The 24,233-nt window shown below is 41.2% G+C and overlaps 3 protein-coding genes and 2 long non-coding RNA genes across 14 annotated transcripts in view; 3 read left to right on the top strand and 2 right to left on the bottom strand.

Annotated features, from left to right (window-relative positions):
* Window positions 1–7,473, top strand: part of LOC129181213 (uncharacterized) — a 38,620-nt gene extending 31,147 nt beyond the window's left edge. For all 7 annotated transcript variants that reach the window (XM_054776053.1, XM_054776054.1, XM_054776050.1 and 4 more), the window contains exons 45-55: window positions 819–967; window positions 1,145–1,228; window positions 1,335–1,577; window positions 1,660–1,829; window positions 1,955–2,142; window positions 2,602–2,741; window positions 5,435–5,521; window positions 5,624–5,866; window positions 5,967–6,123; window positions 6,218–6,293; window positions 6,375–7,473. In XM_054776053.1, coding sequence (XP_054632028.1) covers window positions 819–967; window positions 1,145–1,228; window positions 1,335–1,577; window positions 1,660–1,829; window positions 1,955–2,142; window positions 2,602–2,741; window positions 5,435–5,521; window positions 5,624–5,866; window positions 5,967–6,123; window positions 6,218–6,293; window positions 6,375–6,391 — 1,554 coding nt within the window. In that variant the 3' untranslated portion in view covers window positions 6,392–7,473. The remainder of the gene's footprint in view (window positions 1–818; window positions 968–1,144; window positions 1,229–1,334; window positions 1,578–1,659; window positions 1,830–1,954; window positions 2,143–2,601; window positions 2,742–5,434; window positions 5,522–5,623; window positions 5,867–5,966; window positions 6,124–6,217; window positions 6,294–6,374) is intronic.
* Window positions 7,474–10,282: 2,809 nt separating this feature from the next.
* LOC129181566 (uncharacterized) lies at window positions 10,283–13,022 on the top strand. The gene is made up of 5 exons (XR_008570458.1): window positions 10,283–10,457; window positions 10,734–10,942; window positions 11,508–11,691; window positions 11,852–11,961; window positions 12,084–13,022. It is a non-coding gene; the product is annotated as an uncharacterized LOC129181566 (long non-coding RNA).
* Window positions 13,023–13,567: 545 nt separating this feature from the next.
* Window positions 13,568–24,003, bottom strand: LOC129181969 (uncharacterized). Its single transcript, XR_008570531.1, has 4 exons — window positions 23,865–24,003; window positions 23,618–23,752; window positions 13,874–14,020; window positions 13,568–13,772 (listed from the first exon to the last, which is right to left on the bottom strand). It is a non-coding gene; the product is annotated as an uncharacterized LOC129181969 (long non-coding RNA).
* On the top strand, window positions 14,312–21,655 carry LOC129181967 (uncharacterized). 4 transcript variants are annotated; one of them, XM_054777795.1, is made up of 5 exons: window positions 14,312–14,572; window positions 17,024–17,141; window positions 17,505–17,804; window positions 18,437–18,547; window positions 19,682–21,655. In XM_054777795.1, exons 3-5 carry the CDS (start codon window positions 17,505–17,507, stop codon window positions 20,762–20,764), a joined length of 1,494 nt encoding a protein of 497 aa, XP_054633770.1. In that variant the 5' UTR covers window positions 14,312–14,572; window positions 17,024–17,141; the 3' UTR covers window positions 20,765–21,655. The 4 variants fall into 4 exon arrangements, with proteins under 4 accessions (XP_054633770.1, XP_054633768.1, XP_054633767.1 ...); XM_054777793.1 differs by having other exon boundaries at window positions 16,365–17,141; window positions 19,685–21,655; XM_054777792.1 differs by having other exon boundaries at window positions 16,365–17,141.
* Window positions 21,543–23,264, bottom strand: LOC129181968 (uncharacterized). The gene is made up of 2 exons (XM_054777796.1): window positions 22,419–23,264; window positions 21,543–22,241 (listed from the first exon to the last, which is right to left on the bottom strand). Exons 1-2 carry the CDS (start codon window positions 23,241–23,243, stop codon window positions 21,918–21,920), a joined length of 1,149 nt encoding a protein of 382 aa, XP_054633771.1. The 5' UTR covers window positions 23,244–23,264; the 3' UTR covers window positions 21,543–21,917.
* Window positions 24,004–24,233: the final 230 nt, after the last annotated feature.

The following is a 24,233-nucleotide window of genomic DNA, read 5'->3' as shown; positions in this document are numbered from 1 at the left end:
CACGTACTGTGGACATTTCATGTCCAAGGTAAGAATAAGAATTGCATTTATTATTCATTAGAACCTTTCTCCTGTTGATCCCAAAGTCCTTGCTCATCTCCATGGAAGACAAAAGGGACAAAATCAAACAAATACTGTAAATCTTTAAATAATGCATCAAATGTATCATTAATTACATCAATGAATTAAATCAATAAATAAATCTGGAAAATAATAAATGTCAAGTCTTTAAATAAGAAATGTCATTAATTAAATCCATAAAGGCCTTTAAAGAATTTATGACATGTGTAATTAATTATCTCAATCAATAAATCTAAAGTGCCATGAATTAAATCAATAAATAAATCTGTAATGTGTCATTGATGAAAATACCAGTTCATTTTAAAATGTAGTTATTTCAGGATGTCATTATTTTGCTATTTTAAGTACGTGTGTGTGCAACTTCAAATCCGTGGGTGGAACTAACGCAAATCTAGTCTAATGGGCTGAAGCTCGGAAGTCGGAGAACAACTCGTGAGCGATATTTTAAACCTTGCAGAGTATATGGAAGCGGGATCTACTGACCCTGAGCATGCAGCAGTAAAGACGGGAATTTATTGAGATTGAGTTGTTTCCCGACTTTATAACCATTAAAGCACCCCAGCACCTACCCACCAAGCAACCACTTGGCTTTATGAGTCGTCTTTATCCGTGATGAATATATGATTTTAAGATTTATTCATTGTGTGATTGTGTCCCATTATGTCCTCCATACAGCTCTTCACATAAATCATCAATCAAAGGCTGTGCTTGATGAAATGTTCTCATCTGATTTCCAGATCAAGAGCACACATGTCATCTACTCCAACACTTTATTCATCTATCCAGCAAGCAGACCTTCTTTTCTTCCCCTGACACTAAATTTCTCATGCGTGTATCCCCTGGACACGCACACCAGACTGAACACAGCCATCAAACCGAGCCAGCAGTGAGTAGTAGAGTATTAACGAACCTGACATTGATACAAGTAGCAATGTGAGATGATTCTGAATGATAGTAGGAATGACATTTTATCCTCACACGTACAAGTTATGTCATTTGCATTTCTATGTTTGTACAATATTTATATTTTGACACTGAAAGGAGGTGTTTGCTTTTTGTGAAGGTCCAATGGAACAGTTGGTCAGCACGAGGTCCTTTATGATCCATCACAACAATACGGAGCTGTCAAGGTGGCCTCACCATACTGGCAAGTACAAGTGTTACATTTACACAGAATGTTACAGCATTGCTCTGCAAGCAGGCCCATCATAATGACAGCGTGCTTTATGAGTATATGTGCCTTGTACTGACAGGAAGGAAAGTGGCTTTGTTGTCTCAGGTCCCAAACTGGGAGCCTCCATGTTCCTGTTCAAGGAATCGGACTATAAGGAGCCTTATCCAGCAGGTGTGGTGGTCCTTCCGGTAGGCTCACCATTATATGTGGAGGTCTCTGTGGACAAGAAAGATCCCAGCTTGGTGGTCGTTTTGGAGGACTGCTTCGCCTCTCACTCCTCAGACCCTGACAGTCTCGATCGCTACTCCCTCATCTCCAACAAGTATGTCTATGCTTAGTTTGCTTAGTTGGGGTGAATTGGAGGCAAGATGGAGAATGCTGATGAAAAACGTTGTTTTTATTAGATGTCCCACTGACCACCAACGCATATCTGAGTTGAAGAGCGGCTCGTCCCACCAGGCTCGTTTCTCCAGCCCATTCTTCCGTCTTCAGGGTCAAGACAGAGATGTTTACCTCCACTGCATCGTCAGCTTGTGTGACTGCAGGAGTTCCTCTTGCATTCCGGTTTGTCAAGGTAAGAATGAAGAAGTTGAAGAAACTGAAATATTTAGTGTGGACCCATGTGATGTGAGAAGGTTGGTCACCTCCTAATAAAGTCTACAAGGTGACTGTCGTATATTTGCATATTTTGTTGTTTAGAATCGGATGATTCATCTTTAAGTCACCTTCATTGTGGCTCTGACAAAATCCGAGTGGGCGTAAGCCGCGCTGGTAGCCCACTCATTGGCAACCTGGCAGACCACAAGTGTTCCCGCGCCACGGAGCAAGATGGTGTCATGTTGTACGAAGTTGACGCTCAGGAAGGTGCCTGTGGAAACACGCTGATGGTAAAAAGAAGCAGAGACACACGTACTGGAGACATTTCATTTCACGTCCAATAAGATTTGCATTGAGTACATTGATGACAACCTTTCTCCTGTTTGGGTCATGTGTTATTTTGTCCATGCATATAAGTTACACTGGAATACATCACATTTACAATTCACAATGACACATGCCCGAAAAAGGAGTTGGAAGAAGCAAGTACTTCCTGTTCACTTCCTGTATTCAACATGTACCATGTACCAATTGGGAATAACATCAAATGCCTCGTCCACCACACACACCTTGGAAGAGACGAGGCAGCAAGTTTTCCACAAACTGCCATAGCCAAAATTCTTGCCATCTTTTTTCTTCATCTCCTACACGGAATCGGAAAATATTGATAGCCTAAGTCTGACAATCATCTGGACTGAAGTCCTTGATCATCTCTTGACATTGATTAAATGTTCTCCTCTGTTTTTTAGCTCAACGGCACAAATGTCATCTACTCCAACACTCTGTTCATCTATCCAGCCAACAATGCCATCTCTCTGCCCCTGAGGATTCCTTTCTCATGCGTGTATCCCCTGGACACACAAACCAGACTGAACACAGCCATCAGACCGTGAGTAGTCCATGAATGAAGAAACATTGATACAATTAGCAATGTCAGGTGATCTTGAATGATTCTAGTAGAGTAGAAACATTTTGAGTAGCCTCACAGGTTGCTGCCATCTTATCAGTTTTAAGTGCACCTTTTCACATTTCTATATATTTGAGTACCGTATTTTCACAACCATAAGGCGCACGGTATTATTGGGCACAGGCATGGTCAGACATGGTCAAACATACGGTAGCATGCATGCATGCACGTTAAACATAGTGCAGCGCTCAGGAGTCAGTGAGGAAGCAATAGTGCTTGATTTCATTGGACGGATTAAGAACAGAACTCTCATTGAGTTTATCAAACCCACTGGAAATCAGGATGGTCATCACTCAACAAAACAGTCTGTCATGGTGCACAACTACAAACATCACACAGCAACACAAAAACAGACAAGACACTACCGCTATTTGTGCAGAACAATAACTAACAACTATGTAGCTCAAACATGTAACTTTAAGAGCGTTTGCACCAAAACACTACAGCAAAGCACGCTGGGGAACAGGAAGTGCTTCCAGCGACGCTACAATACGCTAGCATGCATGCTATCGTATGTTTTTAAAAAGCCAGTGGGAGCAAAACTGAGTTGGGTTGTACTTTATTGAAATATTTAACAATGTACTCGCGTTATTTTTGATCAATCCTCATCCACAAATCCATCAAAGTCCTCATCTTCTGTATCCCAAATTAACAGCTGGGCAAGTTCTCCATCAAACATGCCAGGTTGCCTCTCGTCATTGTCAGTAGTCTCGTTGCTCCTCAGAAATGATGGCGGCTTTTGCGAAAGCTCGAACAACAGTGCATCAGACACGTTAGTCCAAGCATCCAAAATCCATTCACAAATTGTGGCGTAACTCGCACGGCGCTGCCTCCCAGTCTTAGTGAAGCTGTGTTCACCATCTGTCATCCATCGCTCCCACGCGGCTCTCTACTTCCCTTTGAACGCCGCGTTTACACCGATGTCCAGCAGTTGGGGTTCCTTCGTCAAGCCTCCCGGAATTATGTCAAGCTCCGAGTTCATTTGCTGCACTTGGTTTTTCACAGCGGCTGTGAGATGGGCGTGCATGGAGTCTCAGATCAGCAGGGACGGTGACGCCTGGGAAAACATCCCGTCTCTTTCTGTACACGTCACTCAGCCATTTTCTCCTCCTTCTTCCAGCTCTTTTGATTGGTCTTAACGATGACTTTGACTGGAAACTTTTCTTTAGGCAGCGTCTCTAGTGTGGTTCAACAGGATGTGGAAAGTGAGCGGCACGTCGTCCATGTTGGTGATGTGGTTGGGCTGGATGTGTTTGTCTGCAATGTTTTTACTGCAGTAGGATCAGAAGACGGCCAGCTTTTCCTTGTAATCCGCTGGATGTTGCTGCACCGCGGTAGTTTTTGCTTTGATGGATAGATGGCTCAGTTTCATAAAATCTACCTATATACCTACTGGGGGCGTGCCTTTAGTGTCCTCAGTCACGCTCACCCTTCCCCCTTTAACATCCGCATGCTGTCCTCAGTCACGTCCACCTTTCCTCTATATAAGCAGCGTATCAGCAGGAGACGCTCCCAGTGAGTCGAGCAGAGCGCTCATCAAAGTCACACAGCAACTAAAATTAAAAGGGAATTCGTGTGGAAATACAAAGAGAATCAATAATAAAAAAATATACAAATATGGTCATATTCTTTTACCATTTTATCATTGTTTTTCTGTATTGTCTCTTTTCCATTTGTGTTTTTTCAGTTAGTAATGTCAAATGCAAAAGCATGCAAATGCGAAATGGCAGGTCAAAAGTAAACAGGGAAATTTAAATAATAAGGCATTTACCTGCTTAAGATTGCGCCACACTGCTTCATCCATATCTGCAATCATCAACGCAGATATAGCCTTTAAAGACTTTTTTATAAAAACTTTCCATGACATCTTCCACCAACCCAGCAATTGCTCATAATTCTCGTTGAACACCTCTTCTCAATTCGTCCATGTCCACCATGTTTAAATTTCTCACGTTTACTTTTGATAAACGTGGATTTGCGTCTACTTTCTGTCCGTGACATTTTTTCCGGTCACCCGAGCTTCCATAACTACATAGCCACTGCAAGCAGAAATTGTGTAATCACGTATGGACTAGTCATCATCCTGGCAGGAGGGCGGGTGATTCTTCCGCATACATTTGTATATATTTTTGTATTATTGATCCTCTTTGTGGCGACACGGTGGTCTAGTGGTTGGAGTCTGGAGATGGGAAGACCTGGGTTGGATTCTCCCCTGGGCATTTCTGTGTGGAGTTTGCATGTTCTCCCCGTGTGTGGGGGGGTTTTCTGGGTACTCCGGTTTCCTCCCACATTCCAAAAACATGCATGTTAGCTTTGGAGACTCTAAATGGTCCATAGGTATGAATGGGAGTGTTTGTCTATATGTGCCCTGCCATTGGCTGGACACCAGTCCAGCGTCTACCCCGCCTGTCGCCCCAAGTCAGCTGGGATAGGCTCCAGCATGACCCCGCGACCCTAATGAGGAGAAGCGGTATAGAAAATGGATGGATGGATGATCCTCTTTGTACATTGTATTTCCACACGTATTTTTAATTTTGGCACTCCTGTGACTTTTAAGTGCACCTTATGGTGGTGAAAATCCGCTACATTTGTACAATATTTCTGTTTGCTTGAAGTTTCAATGAAGAGGATGTTGAGCTCCAGGACCTTGATGATCAATCACTCCAATCTGGAGCCCTGGAGGTGTCACCGCAGTGGCAAGTGTAAGTGTTACATTTACACAGAATGTTGGAGCGTTGCCCGGCATGCACGCCCACAATAATGAGACAACGTGCTTTATGAGTATATGTGTCTTTTATTCACAGGATGGAAGGTGTCTTTGTTGGCTCAGGTGTCAAACTGAGGGCATCCATGTTCCTGTTCAAAGAATCAGACTATAAGGAGCCTTATCCAGCAGGTGTGGTGGTCCTTCCAGCAGGCTCTCCATTATATGTGGAGGTCTCTGTGGACAAGAAAGATCCCAGCTTAGTGGTTGTTTTGGAGGAATGCTTCGCCTCTCTCTCATCCGACCCTGACAGACTTGAGAGATACTCCTTCATCTCCAACAAGTATGTCCATGCTTACTTAGTTGGGGAGAATACTTCAGGGCAAGATGGGAAAACCTCAAGACAAGATGCAGAATGCTGATGATAAACTTTATATTATTAGATGTCCCACTGACCGCCAACAAGTGTTTGAGTTTGAGAGCGGCTCATCCCTCCAGGCTCGTTTCTCCGCCCTGTTCATCCCTGAGGAAAACGACCAAGATTTTTACGTTCACTGCAGCCTCAGCTTGTGTGACCGCAGGAGAAACGCTTGCATTCCAGTGAGTCACATGCTGTATTGTCTTGAATAACAACTCTGTGTCTATTATTGTTGAAGCGCTTAGCTGGAAGTAAACTGTTGTATTCTACATGTAGTCCTGCCCAAGGAGAGTACGACGCTCTGTCTCAGAGGCTCCTCCAATCAAGCCACTAACCATTGGACCAATCACCTGTAAGTGTATATTTACGAAGGTATCGGGTTGTATTGTAATACATGGAAATAATATTTTCCATTGCCTGTCTTTATTTTCAGGGGAGAAATCATTCTGAGGGACGTCCACGGCATTGGGATTTTTGATTTCAGTCTTTTTGGATACTTTTGACATATAACATCTTTTGAAATGGCAGATTTCAGTCTTTTTTTGACGCTGACATGTATAACATCTCTTGAAATGTTGAACCATATTTCTGGTTGTGTGTAATCAACATTTGTATTCAATTTGCGATTGTTGACTGAGGTGTAGATCAGGGGTCTCCAACCAGTAGCTGGGGAGCTCGCCAGCTGAAAAAAGCATCACAACAATGACCACACTGTCCGAAAAGATACAAGATGCACATGAACACAATTCTGTTTCCATACATTTGTTTCATGTTGCAGCAAAATTAGTTGTTTGGCTTGAAATCACTATGAACATCTCAGAAGAAAAAGTGTGGAGACCTCTGATGTAGATGATAGTGTTTTACTATTTTACTGCATTTGACTTTGAGTTTTATTTAGAGCTGCAACAATGAATGAATCGATGCGAATACCCAATTGACAATTATTACGGTAAACATGTAAATATCCTCTGATTTCAGCCTCTTAAATGTGAATATCTTTGAATGTCCTTGGCCATCCATGAAAGCAGACCTATTATCTTTGTCTTTTAGCCAAAACAAGGTCTTCACATATCGGCTTTGATTTTGGAAAACAGGAATGGCCATTTTTGCCTCTTTTCTGCTATGTTGCGCACTCGACCACGAACTGGAGGTGTCCATCTGTGGCCTATCCCATTACTCCATTCATTGAAACAACTAGCTTCAGGTTTTTGGCTGTCAGCTCAAATATTCGATTTCTGAATAAAGAGGCGGATATTAAAAACGTGTTTTTCAAAATCCATTGATTAATTGAAAAACATTATTGACCGATTAAATCGGTGATTAAAATCCTCGTTAGTTGCAGCCCTAGTTTGGTTTGTTATTGATATTGATTGCATTTACTCATTTAGATTTTGATTGCATTCTCTGATATTGTATTGTGGGGGACTTGAGATGGAAAGTAGCTGCAGCCACATCTGCTGTAATGCATGTTTGGAAAGATGGTTGTGTTCGTTGTTCCTGTTCAATCAACAATAAAGTGATAATTAAAGCGAGTAAGTGTGACTATGCCATATAAATCTCCTGTCAAGCGGAAGTTGGAGGCTGCACATGTCTCATTAGGCCTCACGTGAGTAGCGTCCGGTGGTGAAGTACTTGGGGTGCAGCCAGACAGCTGAAGAGTTCACCCCCTCACAGAAGCAGACCCAGTGGCCAGAAGCACGTCCAGTGCGAGTCCCCTGCAAATGTGGGCAGCACTTGGGGCAAGGTGGGCGAAGTGTCCTTCCCAAGGACACAACAGTGACTCGGATGGAGGAAGCGAGGTTGCTGGTTGGATGCGCCGTGCTACTTGCGCTGTGAGGCATTCAGGCGCCTACAATTGGCATAACCTCACTTTGGGAACCAAAACAATGTCACAGGACGTGTTGTGAGATCTTGGGTCCTGCTGGGGTCCCTGATGAACGTGTGCTAGGTTTCAGCTCCTGAAACACAAGTAGTTTCAGCAACTGGAAAAAATGGACTTCATGACAGCCACAGACCTGAGAAAACGGCCAGTAGTTGAGAAATGTGGCCCAGTGTCCTGCCAGGACCCAAAGAATGTGTGGTAGGTTTCCCCCACCTCCTGGACCGGAAAAGAGTATCAGCAACTCCCAAAAGTACCATTTTTGACCTCAGCGGACCTGAAAATGACCCATTTGCCATTTGTTTTGAGTCCTGCTGCCTTTTAGAATGAGAGATGACTTTTTGTCTAGTTTGGCTGATGAATGTTAAAATGAAGGTGATTCTAAGGCCATGAATAGAGAGCCCTTAAAGGCAGGGACATCAGCTAATGATGATTTTAAATCTTGAGTGTCTGTCCCACCCTTGTACGGGACTTGGAACAATTTTAGTCCGTTTTGCCCAACACCAAGAGCGCTTAGTGGGTGGGTTCTTCACTGACATTGAGATGAATTCGCCCTATTAATGAACCCCCCGTTGTAGTCAGACTTCCCCACAGCAGCCATTCTTGACTGTACGGACATGCCTAACTACTCTAGCTTTGCAATATGTATTCACAAAATAAGACGTGAGCATCTAACCTTCCACCATTCTCTGTCCAACTCTCATGGTTTTGTTGATTTTCTGTTTAAGAACCAAAGAAAAAATGTAACCGACTTCCAACTTCAGAGACATGCTAGAACGCCATTGAGTTCCAGTGCACGAACACAAAGGTCAGCGACCTCCATGTGCATGTCTGACTTATGCAAGACAACATCAGCTTGCATTCATGGAGGTCACTGACCTTTGTGTTCGTGCACTAGAACTCAATGGCGTTCTAGCATGTCTCTGAATTTGGAATCGGTTAACGTTTTTATTTGGGTCAAATTTCCTCAACATATTTTTAAGCAGGCCGCACGGTGATCTAGTGGTTAGCATGTTGGCCAGTACGGGAACAGCCTGGAGATGGGAAGACCTGGGTTGGATTCTCCCTTGGGCATTTCTGTGTGGAGTTTGCATGTTCTCCCCGTGTGTGGGGGGGTTTCCTCCCACATTCCAAAAACATGCATGTTCGCTTCATTGGCGACTCTAAATGGTCCATAGGTATGAATGGGAGTGTGAATGGTTGGTTGTCTATATGTGCCCTGCCCTGTGCCCTGTGAATGGTTGGCTGGCGACCGGTCCGGGGTGTACCCCGCCTTTCGCCCGAAGTCAGCTGGGATAGGCTCCAGCATGCCCCCGTGAACCTAATGAGGAGAAGCGGCATAGAAAATGGATGGATGGATATTTTGAAGCAGTCAATAATTGGCAAGTGTTCGACATTCTTTAGATGGGCCATTTCAGTGCAAAACAAACTCGTCCTTTTGTGTGCGTACTGGTAGCCTTCACTCTTGTCGGTCCTCGTGTGAAGCTATGTAAGGATGAACGAGAGTAGCACATCACTTCAAGATTCATGCTGTCAATCATTTAGTCCAAATTGCTCTACTGATGGGAAAGCCACTTGATGTTACATGTTTTTGGTACCACAATTAGTTCACTCTCGTTCCAGTTCACTCATTCAACAACAGCATGAGTGTCACATGTCCGTGTTTTCACTCAGGAGATACTGTACCCTGCTTCCCTCATGTCACAGAAATGGAAGCATGCAAACTACAAGTGACAAATCCGCCATCATACATACGGTGACAGGTATGTTCATAGTGTTGACCATGACATAAAACATTATTTCTTAAATCTGGTGGCAAACATGATACTTTCATTAGGTCACAACTCTCCTAAATGTAATTAACGTTGCCATTGCTGTTAGCGCATGTGTGTTGGGTTTGGTTTGGTTTAGTTTTATTTGAACATGAAGGTTCCAGTGGAATACATCTCATCAATCATCCTTTCACTCTTCCACATGTCCAAAAGGAGTAGGAAGAAGCAAGGCTTATTTAATCCTACCCCCCATCCATTCCACTATGGAGGATTGAAAGTGCCAAAATTAAATAAATAAATACATCATTAGATAATTAATTAAATATGTCATTAATTAATGAAATATGTCATTAATTAATTAAAATTGGAATTAAATACATTTTAATTAATTAATGACATATTTAATTAATTATTTAATGATGTATTTATTTATTTAATTTTGGCACTTTTAATCCGGTGCAGTGGCTCATGAATTTATTTTATCTGTCAACCTCGCCCATCAAAGTCGGTGGGCAGATCCTAACACCTGATTGGTTACCCTGCACATCAAGTCAAGGCAAATCGATTCCAGATAATGGATTGATGCAGAGCTTGTGAACACATTCTGATACACTGGGTGGCGCTATTCACCTCTAAGCGGGTTAGGATACTCTATCAAACAAAACTTTATTGACAACTCGGTCCTCTAGCCCCAATGATGATACATCGCGTGAGGCGCAGGACAAAATGTCAAAAACCTGCCCAAAGCTGCTGAGAGAAGCAGCGAATTTGATTGAAGAAGCTCTGAGCAGAACTCCTCCGGCTCCGGCGGCTCAGTCACAGCAAATACCTGCTGCTCCATCACGTCACGTTACACCTGTCCAAGGTAAGCTAAATAATTGAATGTTAGCCAGGTGTGCTACTAATCAATGACTCAGGACACAGGTGGAGGTTAATTTAGAACAATTTGGAGTTGGATCGAAAGTGTATTTGCGGTAGGCTCATTACTGTGTACATGTTCAATGTAGCTAAATGGCGGGAGCATGAAACTAGTTCGCTAATCGGTAAATAGTGTTAGCTGGCAGTAACATGCCAAGATAGAAGTTGAGGCTGTTTGAGCAGATTGGTGACCAGTGAGCTGTGACATTTTTCTGTGTTGCAGCCGAGGTAGCAAGGCTCTTCGCGCCGTATAACGGTGGAGCCAGAAGGAATATGATGAGACGACCAGCACAAGTCCAAGTGCGTCGAAGAAGCTACACACACACACTTTCTGTTGCTTGGCTGACCACAAGGCGGATAAAGTTCCAAGCGTGCTGCTTAAAGCAGACCTCCTCACTTCTGGACTTGGAGAGCAAAAAGTGACATTTTCAGGTCAGTATGAAATTAGGAATTTGCCAAAACCAAAAGGAAAAAAATTAGTTTGTACTGTCTGTGGCTCGTTAAAATTATTTGCAGTTCAATTTGGCATTTCTTTTTAGTCATAAGTATTTCCATATGTTCATATTCGACTCAAACTTGGTTGATTTTCATAGTGTGAATAATAGTTGTCACGGGCTTGAGGTGAGTCAATATGAGTTATTTTTATTTTTTTTTCTTCTTTTTTTTGTGGTTTTTACAGGGAGTGACAACGATCCCATGGTTATAACAAATAAACTGGAAGTGTTTTTCGAAGCTCAAAGAAGGGGGAGGCTTAGAATTTCTAAAAATTGCAGGATCTACTCGTAGTCGAAATCTTGTGTTGCTTCCGTGTCCCAGCACTGGATACACCATTGCCTATCTGAAAGATGATTGGACAGGCTACAATCTACATACGTCCACTTCAACAGGATCTACCCATAGCTTGTGTACATCGATTTACAGAGAGTTTTATACATAATCAAAACAAAGCTCACTGGTGACTTTTAATCATTAGTTAAACACAATTTGTTGTTGTTAGGAGAGCTCACAAACTGCATCTGGTCCAGTCATCCCCTGCATCACCTGTCAAGAGGAAGTTCTCTTTTCAGAGATGAAGCTGAAAGGGACTGAAAGATGTGATGGTATGGCCCCTGCTGACATCTAGGCCAGATGTTGTCTCACTTCTTTTCCCTAAAATGGCTGAAATGCAGTTCACACCCCAGGTATGTCAATTTAGTTACATTTGTAACTTTACTTAATGAATTTACATGTGTTTTCAATGACTAAGCTGGTTATTTTTCCATTTACCAAGAATGTGATCTGCATATTCCTTCACCAAAAAAGTTCTCACTTTAAAATAATTACAATGATGTGTTTTTAAAGATGCTCCTAGAAAAAAATCACATGGCCAGCTGAGGACAGTGATGATGAAGACTTTGACATTGAGTCCTCGTGCCGCATCACTGGCTTTCTAAGGATGTTCATTGAAACAGGTATTAACACCTTATTTGAAAAATGTATTGCTCTCTTTACAAATGCTTCCATGTCTCATGGATAGATATGATCAATTAAAGTTTAACTAAATGTTGTCTTGAATCCATTTTATGACTTTTAGCTTCATCAGGTACACTGGCCCAGCTGCTGACATTCTGGGTTGGCTGGGAGAAGCTTCCTCCTGAACTGAAAGTGGAGACCTCTGGGGGAACCCTTCCTACGTCCGCCACATGCTTTGAAACACTAAAGCTGCCAGCTCATTTCAAAGCCTACATGGACTTCAAGGAAGCACTTGTCTCTGCCATAAGTAGTGCACAGACTGGATTAGGACTTGTTGAAGTTTTCAGACAGATGTCATTGAATGCACTGTTCAGTAGGTCAGGTCAATTGAAAACATGAAACATACTGTGCAGTAGTTGATAAAATTCATAATATTTTTTCCACTTACTGAAACCAAACAGTTCTGCATGTTCAGCTTTCAGTGTGAACAGAACAGCATTCATGTTATTCATTCTGTGGCCAATAATGAGACGGGAAGAAAAGGAGTGGCGCTATGCATGAAGTGCATTTACAAGATCTTAACAATGATTATGGTAGAGCTTCAAAGTAAAACAGCTTTTTATACCCCTTTTTTTAAGGAAAGCAAACTTTTTCAGTTTATGCTTGCTTGTTGTAAGATGCTAAATAAAAGCATAGGTTGGACATCAGTCTGCTATGATTCTTGATAAAACTTGCACAGTCTCTACATATGATCTAAGTGCATCAGTTACAGAAGCTCCTGGAGCTGGCAAAATGGCAACCTCTTCCAGCGAGAGCTCACGGGCCAGCTGAACCTCTGGGACTGACACAGTGCCTCCATGAAGACTGTGAGGTCCGTTCCAGTCGATCCCATAGTCTTCATAAACCTGAATGGAGGACAAGCATGATCAATCTCGTACTTGAAACTAGTCTTACACATCATTACACAATTTTTTTTTATAAAACTGAATAGGCAACATTTAATTTCTCATCAACTTGGTGACCAAAAATAAGTCTTAAATTAGTAGTTATGCAGAGTATACACAATAGAAACTACAGCTCAGAGGTTGATCTTTGAAAGCTTTAACCTCTGTAGTAAAATGTTTTCTCCAATAATTCCTTTGGAGGAACAGACATTTAAAAAGTGTTAAAAGCTGATCTTTCTTTAACCTCAGTAGGATCCTCCATAGGGCCTTGCTCTCTGTATCTTCTCCAGAGTTGCTGTGGTGACTGATTCCTTTCAGTTCTAAGACCAGGAAAGTTCCAAGCATCCCTGAAAGAGTCGAGGCTTTGCTGGATTAGTGGAAGGAAGCTCCGGTGCAGTGCAAAAAGATGGACTTCATTGTGCTGGATTCAGTGTTCCCTGATCTTCCAATGAAGTGAAGATCTGATAGAAGAGGTCCAGGGCATGTTCATACACATCTCTCCACATCCTTTCCATTCTGTGTTTAGGAAAAAATGACAAGGTGATCATTTGTGTGACATATGCGAAAGAAGTACATTCAACTGGTATGCTGCTTGTGTGAGCCTAGTTGCCAAACATATTTATTTACCGTTGATTGTGGACACTTCTGCCTTCTGCCTGTCGGTACCTCTGCTCCCGATCATGAATTCTGCTACATCTGCATTCTCGCCCCCTTTATCAGACCGTACCCTTGATGGCAGCCCGTACTGCTCAACAGCAGCGATAAAGCTCTGTAAGACCGTACTAGCTCTGTTATTGCCAGCCACAGTCAGGTAGACGACTAAACGACTGAATCCATCCACCCCACCATGGACAACAAATCTCCATCTGTCAGGCAATTGTGAACACAAAAAGGTACAACTTTATTGTAAAACAATTCTAATGACATCTATAGAAAGAGGCATTATTTATCTGCTAGTATCACAGACCTGATGAGCTTATGATTGCCATCTATATGCCATAAAGAGTTTGGGCCAGGACAGAATACTGCCGTCGTCTTAATACACGCAGTCTTAGACGCCTCATGTAGACTCCCTCTGCATCAACTCTGCGTAAAGACTCTTGCAGTCTTGAGACTGAGGGGAGGAAAATAAAATAAATAACCATAAACTCAATGCCAACTTCATTAGAAACACTTGTTTAATATACTTGACCAGTACTGGAACAACAAAGTACCACTGTGATTGCCTAGTCTGTGTGCTGCGTTGCCTGGCAACAGACTAAGGGAACCCTTTTTTTCCGCGGAGCTATATAGCTTAACATAATTTATTTCATCACCCTCTATTAACATTTCCTTACTCAGCACTGCTAAAAGCTACGGAGCCCCGGAGGGGACATGGAGGAAAAAAAATATGATGGGTAAAAAAAAAAAAAAAAGACCGAACTTTTGCGTTCCCTCGCAAAACTTTTGCGAGATAACGCAATGCTGTTTTGCGTTCCCTCGCAAAACCTTTGCGAGATAACGCAAAACTTTTGCGAGGGAACGCAACTGTTTAAGAGCATATTGCACTTCGGTGTACTCCGGTAAGGAGCCTCGTAACAAGACAGCCATGGAGGAGGACTTGGAGCATTTCCTGCATTCTAGAGAGGTCCCTAATGAGGACATTATGCGGATGAAGAGAGACAAGGTGGGTGTAAAATTATTTCAGTAGTTGTGTAGCAACACAAATTAAGGTGATGCTCGCGCTCATTACTTCTATGCGCCAACCATAGAGAAGTTATGCTAGGGCGGATACGCTTGTGCATCATATGATGCAAACGTGTTGCATTTTTCTTTGTTGCAGAGCAACGTGTGTTTTATCTTATCATTATATGTCATAATTGTGGACGCCGTGGCTAGTCGTGAGGACACGAGACTCGTAGGACTGTCAATCGGCATCCATTCCCGTACTAGTGTACCCTGGGTTTGGCCGCCATGATTGTTTCACTCTGTTCCGTTACATCCTAAACCACAAAGAGTGGACGGTTAGAATTGTGCATTTGCTCACATTAATATATTTAGAACTTTACAGCAGGTACTACTCTCACATGTAAAACTAGCAGCGACTCTCTTCCGGTATAGTGTTACAACACCAAACGTTCCCCCCGCCACTGCCAAGTGGAAACATTTCCATCACAATGCTATTGTAACAATGATGGTGAGCAGAATCCAGAAACATTGCATTGTAAACATGTCCTCAGCACACTACTCAACCGTTAACTGCTCTTAACAGACGGTCCAAAAGACCAGATTTGTCATTTTTCAAGTTTCCTAAAAATAAAGACAGGCATGTATTACTAAAAACGTTGTAGATTTATAACACTGGTTGTTGTAAATAAACAGGACGTTGGACAAGACTCACACCTCAAGTGTATATTATGTGGGACTCCCACACAATATAGCTTAAACCTACATTTGTTTCTCTGGGTGATTAGTTAAATTAATGAATTAATTAAATTAAGTCAGTGATGATGATTTAGGTCAGGGGTCACCAACGTGGTGCCCACGGGCACCAGGTAGCCCCCACGACCACATGAGGTGCCCTAATCCTGCTTTTCATTCAGGTTTTCAGTTAATAATGAAAGAACAGTAGAAAGAAATGCATTGTGAAATACAACATGTGAGTTGTGGACACCAGCATTTTGTTCATGTTCTGGTAAAACAAGCATATTCACTTTGTTTGGGTTTAAAATAAGCTCTGAAAATAAATGTTATAAAAATGAGTAGCTCTTGGCCATTTTCATTTTGTAAAAGTAGCTCTCACAAGGAAAAACCTTGGTGACCCCTGGTTTAGGTTATACATAGTTATCAAATGTATTAACAAGGCTGTTACTTAAATAAATGTAAGGTGTAAATTCAGGAAAAAAGTCAAAGAAGGAAAAAGTTTCATACTGCTGCTCAGGTTTTTATTGACATTACATGTAGGTCATATTTCTGCAGTATAATGGATTTCTACACACATGTACAGTATATACAGTATAAACATACATATAAACTCATTGTGTTCAGTAAATAACACTCATCCATTTCACCAAAGTGTACACACAGTGTATAACTATTCTATACTCAGCTCAGAGCTAGTGAATACATTGTACACTTTTGTCCGCCTGGCCCCGTCCACCTCTCCTGCTCACCATCATGATGGACTTTGTGCTCCATGGCGTACTGCACTTTGTTCCATTCATTTGCGGTCGAGTCCACAGTCCTATTCAATTCTAGTTTCCTTGGTGGTGAATAGGATGCAGTTTAAGCTTTCTATTTGGCAACTATACATTTGTTGTTACAGTAACAAAAGATATACCTGTAAATGCACTGAAACTGCATGCACTGCAGTGACACTATTTCGAAAGGGGCAGGGTCATGACCTTTGATCTATGTGTTTATCATTCATGTTCAAAGTAAGCATCTCAAATATTTATTGTAGTATTTTATGTTTGCAGGTTGACAAGGCAGTATTGCGCATAATGGCGGATGAGCAAATGGCCAATGACATCAGGTCTTATGGCGACCGGATAGCTGTCCTGTCATTCTGTCAACAAACAGACACTGAACAATGCAGCACCGATAAGGAGACTCTTTTACAGAGAATAAGAGATGGAATTGGGACTAGAAAAATGAAATCAAAAACCAAAGGAGCACTCTCTAGTGCATCTGGTGTGTTCCAAAGGTCAGGTGACTCAATGGCAAGACAGAGCAATACTGCAGCAGAAAAGACCTCCAGGAAGATTGAAATTGGGTGGCTTCATTATGGCAAGCATGAATACCAGCAAGTCAGGACCAGGAATGGTGGAGGAACAAGACATGTCACTGTGGAAAAGACAGCAACTGTTGCTGATATTTTAGAAAAGGGAAAGGACCTATTTTTCCCAGATGGGTGCTCACCAAAGGGTCCAGCATGTGACTTTACGTTTGACATTTGTGATTTTAAAGGAAAGATGATTCAGTTAGATGACACTGTTGGCAGACTGTATGAAAAAACAAAACTGAAGCTGCTTAGATTTTACATTCGCACAAAAGCAGGCGGCCCTTCAACAGGTCACTCCTTATCAGAACTGAATGAATGTAGTGAAGATTCATTGTCTGAGGATTTATCTTTTAGCATCACTGAAGGAGCAAATTCTAAGCTGAATGAAGGCGGATCCCACATTGACAGAGAAGGTTCAGTCACAGAGCTGCTGGATCATAGACATCCATCTGACAGTTACAAAATAAATCAGGTTTGTGGCAGTAGCAAATATAAAGTATTTGAAATGATGATAATAACTGGGACAGATGGAAATAATTAGCTAAGTCCACACTTCATCTACTAAATAAAAAGATAATGCACTTCTATTTCAAGATTCAAAAGATTGTATTTACAGTATGTGGGAGAAAGGAGTTCATCATATACTTGCACTCCTTAATGTATTATTATTTTTAAATAAACTTTACTGCCTTATTAAACTTTAATGGAGATACTTTGAGCCAAATGTATTTTTGGTGCACTATTTACTATTGCATGCAGCACATGTGTTTCTTGCTAAGATTTCATTTGTTACTGGTGACCACATTAAAACCTTCTGTTTTTGACTTATTTCCAGATGCACCACAGAACAGCACAAGGTCCACGTCAATCAGAGCCCTCTCAGTCGACCCCAACAGACCAAAGGCAGGGCACAAACAGAAGCTTTCCAGATCCCTGGTCTGAAACCATTGATTTGACCAGCACAAGTCTCAGTCACTCCCTCCAAACCGAGCATGAGCACATCTATCGTGTAGCTTCTGAAGACACAGAACTAGACGAGGCAGATACAGTTCTATGGGATCCAGAAGATAACCTTGGTAACGAGGAGAACGTTGTGATAACATATCATCTTGTCGACAGTGAGGATGTCACACAGGTAATGTGAGAAGATCAGGAATATTTTAGGTTAAGGAGGTAGAAATGGTAAAACAGGTATTAAAACTGATAAAAACTGACAAAATAGAGAATGCACTGCTGTATTAATATTTAGTAAATGTGATTTTATGAGTAAAATTGTATAGTCCATCCACAAATGAACAATATTTTCAAGGCATATGCACTCTCTTGCGCCATTATGTATCAAATGGGCCAAGGAATGAAATGAGTTGCAGAGCTGTAGAACTCGTACTGTACTTAATCACATGTTGCATCTGTTTCGATTAATACTTTTTTGCTCATGCTTCTGTAAAGTATTTTAGATTGCATAAAATCAGCTAAGAAATGCTGAACACTGCTGATAGATGAACTGTAAGATATGTTTGCTTGCATCTCTAAAAAATGTCTTTTTGTTTTTTTTACTTTATCAACATTTTTCTCAACTTACATTTCTATAAATTGAACTAAAAACAAATAGCCATAGTTTTGTTTAAAAAGATGAAGAGTAGTTGTGGAAGTGTGGCAGTGGCAGAAGTCAGTCCTTTTGATCTAACTTTAGCACATTTGTGGCACTGATTTGTGAATTCATTATATTGTTGTGTGCTTGACTTTTTCCATTTGTCACACCTTCAGAGTCCAGAAGTGAATGCAGTACTTAATCAGGAGTTATGTTTGCCTTCTGCTGATGGCCTGACCACACTAGATGAGCAGTCCATCCATGAGGAAGTAGTGGTAACTACACGGGTAAGATACATCACTGTAAGCAACACACATGCTTTCAACTAGGGCTGTCAAAATTCATGCAGATTAAGCCATCATGATTAATCTGATTAAAAATGTTAATGCAATTAACCCATTTGGAGCATGGAAATACTGTGAACATGTCTGTTCAAAGCATTTGCGTCATTTGGGGTGTGTGCTAGTAGAGTTACCATGGCAATGTAAAATTGTTTTCTTTTGTCAACACAATCAAAATGTTAAAAAAAAATAAGTCCTACATTTCATCAAAAAAAAGTTAAAATGTCCTGAATGATTTTCACCTTGTGACATCCTAGTTGATGGAGAGTGACCTGACCAACCATTTACAGCCACAGTGCCAAGTGGTGGATTTCTTGACCTTTTTATACCTCTAGTTTGTACAGTTAGGCACTGCTCTCATTGAAATATAAACACTCCAAATGTGCTAAACCATATGGTGGGCAGTCAGTTAAATTGTTAACAATTATCTGAAATATCAAATAAATAAATAATGCATCCTTTTGAAATAAACTAACACGAGGTGCCTGGTTTTCTGTAAACTCATATACATTAGTCACAACACCAAGCCATAAAGACAGAAGATGCTAAAGAGCTTGTTGGCTCTACATGGAAATATTCGGACGAAAAACACCATGACAAAACAGTTTGTTCAAATTATTTAGTTGAAAATGTTGAATAAATATTAATTGCAGATATATTTCCATCTTTCTGAGTCTGTTTGCCCCTGCAAAACCAAATGTGATGACTATACATAAAAAATAAATGATATTTCAGATTAATCAAAATTATGCCACAGCTACCCTAATTAATCAGATTAATAATTGTAATCTTTTGACAGTACTACTTTAAACAGAACTTTACATGAGTGGAAATGTCATACTGATGTTGTCAGGGCTAACTTGTCTTGGAATAGAAACATTGAAGTAGAAAGCCTTTGTTATCAACTGGAGGTGTGCAGTTATGAGAGGGTCCCATGAAAAGATGCTTTTGAGGCACACTGTGGGAAAACATAGGGTCCATTGTTATTTTAACCTTGACACAAGCGTACAGAATTTTGAATACTTTGGCCTCTTCTTCACTGATCCTTATGTTTTTGTTGTGTATGTTTTGTTCTTCTAGCAGGACAGAGAAATTACGTTTGATTTGCACTCAAATTCAAGCAGCCATCTTTCCCCATCATCCTCATCCAGCAACCTAGGAAATCCACAGACTTCACAACGTGCTTCAATTTGCAGGATTAAGGTTGTTGAAGATCTTTTGGCTGTATTCATGGACAGCAGCATCCTGAATTTGACTTTAAAAATGGACTTTGTAAATGAAAAAGCTGTTGATGATGCTGGAGTGTCAAGGGAAGTTTACGCTGCATTCTGGGAGCAATTTCTTGAACAGTGTGAAGGGGAAATGGAGCGAGTTCCACGGCTGAGGCCAGATTTTGGCGAGGCCGAATGGCAAGCAGTTGGGCGTATCTGGGTGAAGGGCTTCACAGACCATGGTGTCATGCCAGTGAGGCTATCAGTGGCTTTCATGTTTGCCTGCATTCATGGAATTGACAGTGTTGATGCAGACGTCTTAATGGCATCATTTTTCAATGACTTATCTCCTATTGAGAGGTCAGCTGTTGAGAAGGCTCTCCAGGGCACAAGGGAGGAAGGTGATGATGAGGACCTGCTCGACCTTTTTACAAGGATGGGCTCTCATTTCCTACCTTCAACGGAAGGCATGAAGGCTGCCATAGAAACAATGGCTCACAAAGCCACTCTGCAAGAGCCAAAATACATAATTGATTGTTTCTCCATACCCATGTCACATGTATTTCCCAAACTTTTCGACAAGCAAAGTGTATTGTCTCTGTATGACTCCAAGAAGGCCACAGGCAAAAGAGTCTCACAACTCCTGGAAACAACAAATGTGATGCTCTCTCAGAGAGAGCAGGCAACCTTTAACCATCTCCAGCGTTATGTAAAAAATGCTGAGCAAACCAAAGCAGAGAAGTTCCTTCGCTTCTGTACTGGGTCCTCTGTCATATGCGTTGACAAAATTATGATTCACTTTAATGCTGAAACTGGACTCAACAGAAGGCCTGTTGCTCATACATGTGGAGCAACACTTGAAGTACCAACCACATACAGTTCTTTCCCTGAATTCCGCACAGAGTTTGACAACATCCTCGCCAGTAACTACTTAGACATGGACATCATTTGAATTTAAGCAGTCTTGATCAGGCATAAGCGTAAGAGGCCTCCTTATTATATGGTTGATTATATTTTATTTATGTAGGCATTTTTAAAAAAATCTTTTTCAGTTGTTTTGTTTGAAACACCATTTAAATGTGTGGGGAGCCGTCTATAATTCTATTATATGTTGGTGCCATACTATACAAGTTTTCACATTTTTCATTATTTAAATACTTGGAAGATGACTGTAGCTTTCGTTTCCTTCATTTTCGGGGTATAGAATCATTTATCACTGGTAGAATTGTTTATTAATATTTGCTGTTAAGGTGGTTGGGTATTCAGATAAATGACAATTTTGAAGATGTTGAGATACCAGTTAATATTTGGCATGTGCAATGTGCAAGCTGATTTTGTCAGTGAAATGTAGCCTAAAAACACTAATTTCTTACTATGACACCAAGTATTTGCAATAGGCACAGCCCCACTACTTCCTGACCATATTGGTCACAACAATAAGTAGCAGGCACACCTGGATTAATTAAATTATCCAGTAATGAATGACAGGAAATAAAGGAGCTGTTTTAGGATCAGGAAGTAGTGGGGCTGTGTATAAAGCCCATTGGCCCTCAGAATGATTATGTAATATTTCCATTATATTACTTAACTGTCACTGTGACAGCGTCACTGTTTTATTACCTTGTCACATCACAGTTACTTTTATAGAATGTGTGTGCATTTACCATGAAGCGACAGTGATGTTCCCAATTGATCTTTATGAACAAACCATACAGATTAGGAATAATTTACATTTATTCAGCATTGCAGGCCAGGATGTCATACAGAATAAAGAATGCAGTACCACAACAGTTACCAAAATAGTTATACAAGAATGTAAGGCATTTGTGTTGTTTCTAGTCAACTTCCAATAAATGTTTTTCAACTTGTTCGTGGTAGTAATCTTATTTTGTGTGATGAAAACATGAAATGAATTTGTAATTCTTACAAAATAAGAAGACATTGATCTGCTGTTTATCACAAACAGAAGATACATTAGTTTTGTCAAGCAGTTTTCAAATTAAAGGCCACACACATACTGCAGATGCAGGTGCACACTCAGAAGGGGAGCATTTAGAGGTCATGAGGTCAATCGGAGGAGTTATGGTCTGGATTGGCATTTTGCCTTATATAGACTCAGTGATGACCTGTCTAAGATGCATGTACAAACTCACCGCCTGATATGGATCAGCTGGTGGAGTCAGATGGGACTCTGCCATAAAGATAAGGCACAGTTTATACACATCTGGATCACATGGTATTGACAGGCGAAAGACGCATTCATCTTTGCACAGTTGGACTGCATCATCAACGGGGGAAAGGAAGTCTCTGGTTCCATAGAGTTGAGGTAATGTATGCATCACATTGGGCCGACCACTGGGGACGTTGATGTTTTTTGACGGTCTGATGGTGTGTGTATTCCAAACCTGTGCAGTGTCATCCAACTCATCCTATTAAAACGAATAAAAATGAATACATACACACACATATACAGTACATATATACATATATATAACTCATATACTTAAAAACAATTAAGCAGACTTCAGTGTAGTGATTTACCCCATAGGGATCTCCGTAACCAACATACCCACGCACACATACAAAAACACTATAATAACACTCACCTGGATGAGTCCCATGCAACAAAACTGAAGGATTGCCTTGTCCAGAAACCCGCCGTCATATAATCCATTATCTCTGAGGTCTGCAAACAAAGACAACCAAAACTCCACACACTGTCTGCGTAGAAAACCCCACCAAGATTCAATTCTTTGGTTGGTGGTACTGGCTCCCTCCAAGTAACTGTCAACGGTGCCGTCTGGAGGAATAGGGACGAGTAACCGCTGAAAGTCTCTTACATGGCCATTCTCAGTGCCAGGATCACCCCTCACAATTCGTGGGCAGCCCCCCAAACGTTGAACTGCTTCGATGTAATAGCCTCCAATCAGCTTTGGGTCACTGTTTGTGGTGTACGCGTTGAGCCAGATAATCTTTCTGGAGAACCCGTCAATGCTCCCGTTGATACAGAAGCCATATGGCTTCAGTTTATCATATGAGTCCAGGTGCCAGATGAAGTTCGGCCCTTTGGAGAAGTACCTCCGTCGTCGTAAGCGCCTTGCTTGCCTGAATGCGACTCCTCTCGGATCCAGTTCCTTCAATGCCATTCGCACATCCTCTTTCCTCACCCGTAGTCCACTTTCTCTGCATTTCGCGTACATCCATCTATACCCGTGAAGTTGTCCGGAGTATTGCAGTTGGTACTTGATGAAATCAACCAGGACCGCTACATCTGAATACGCTTTGCGACGAGAGAGCCCTCTTTCGCTGCAGATTCTTTTTAGGTGTCTTTGACTTACCTCGAACCTATGTTTACTGCTAAGCACTGTTTTAATATCTTTGTATTTTAGGCCCAACTCAAAATAAAACTCAATAAACCTATCCCACTCCATTGTCGTGTATGTTTTGTTTCCGTTCTGAGCACGGAAGTACAAGTATACGTACACGGAAGTGCAATGCTTTATGCTCTAACAGAATTGCGTTCCCTCGCAAAAGTTTTGCGAGGGAACGCAAAACAGTATTGCGTTATCTCGCAAAAGTTTTGCGAGGGAACGCAAAAGTTTTGCGTTATCTCGCAAAAGTTTTGCGAGGGAACGCAAAAGTTCGGTCTTTTTTTTTTTTTTTTACCCATCATATTTTTTTTTCTCCATGTCCCCTCCGGGGCTCCGTAAAAAGCTGTGGTTGAACTTTAGTATAAAAGCAATATCACACGAGAGGTAGTGATGTTGTACTGTATATCGTTAAATATTGCCCATATTATACTCACTTGGAACACGCACACCTCTTGCATTCAAGATGACCACGTATTAGCTTGTAGCCGGTGTTTGGATGTCTTCTGTGGACTTCACTTACAATACAGTCCAACTCCTCATCATTCACAGCTGAATACAGGTCTGTCTTTCTGCACAAACAAAAAACATTAACATCGAGTGATTCACTAAATGTAATATCGTTTCGGAGTGGATGAGACTGGCAATTCATAAACTGAAAACTCATGAATTTAATGTAAATACCTTAAACCGTATTGTTGCATGCGCCTCCTGATGGTCCTCTTTGACACTCCGAGCATCGCTGCAATTTGACAGGCTGGTAATCCACAATGAACGTGATGTTCCAGAGCGGCCCTGGGTATGTCAAATGCCAAACGCCCTGTGCCAAAGTGCCAAAATTAAATAAATAAATATATCATTAAATAATTAATGAAATATGTCATTAATTAATTAAAATGTATTTAATTCCAATTTTAATTAATTAATGACATATTTCATTAATTAATGACAAATTTAATTAATTATCTAATGATGTATTTATTTATTTAATTTTGGCACTTTCAATCCTCCATATTCCACACCTTGTACAGTACAGATTATCCACTTCCTGTA

Source organism: Dunckerocampus dactyliophorus, chromosome 5 (genome assembly GCF_027744805.1).
Source record: "Dunckerocampus dactyliophorus isolate RoL2022-P2 chromosome 5, RoL_Ddac_1.1, whole genome shotgun sequence".
Lineage (NCBI taxonomy): Eukaryota > Metazoa > Chordata > Actinopteri > Syngnathiformes > Syngnathidae > Dunckerocampus > Dunckerocampus dactyliophorus.
The sequence above is the reverse complement of the archived record's forward strand: the minus strand, read 5'-3'. Positions and strand labels throughout refer to the sequence as shown.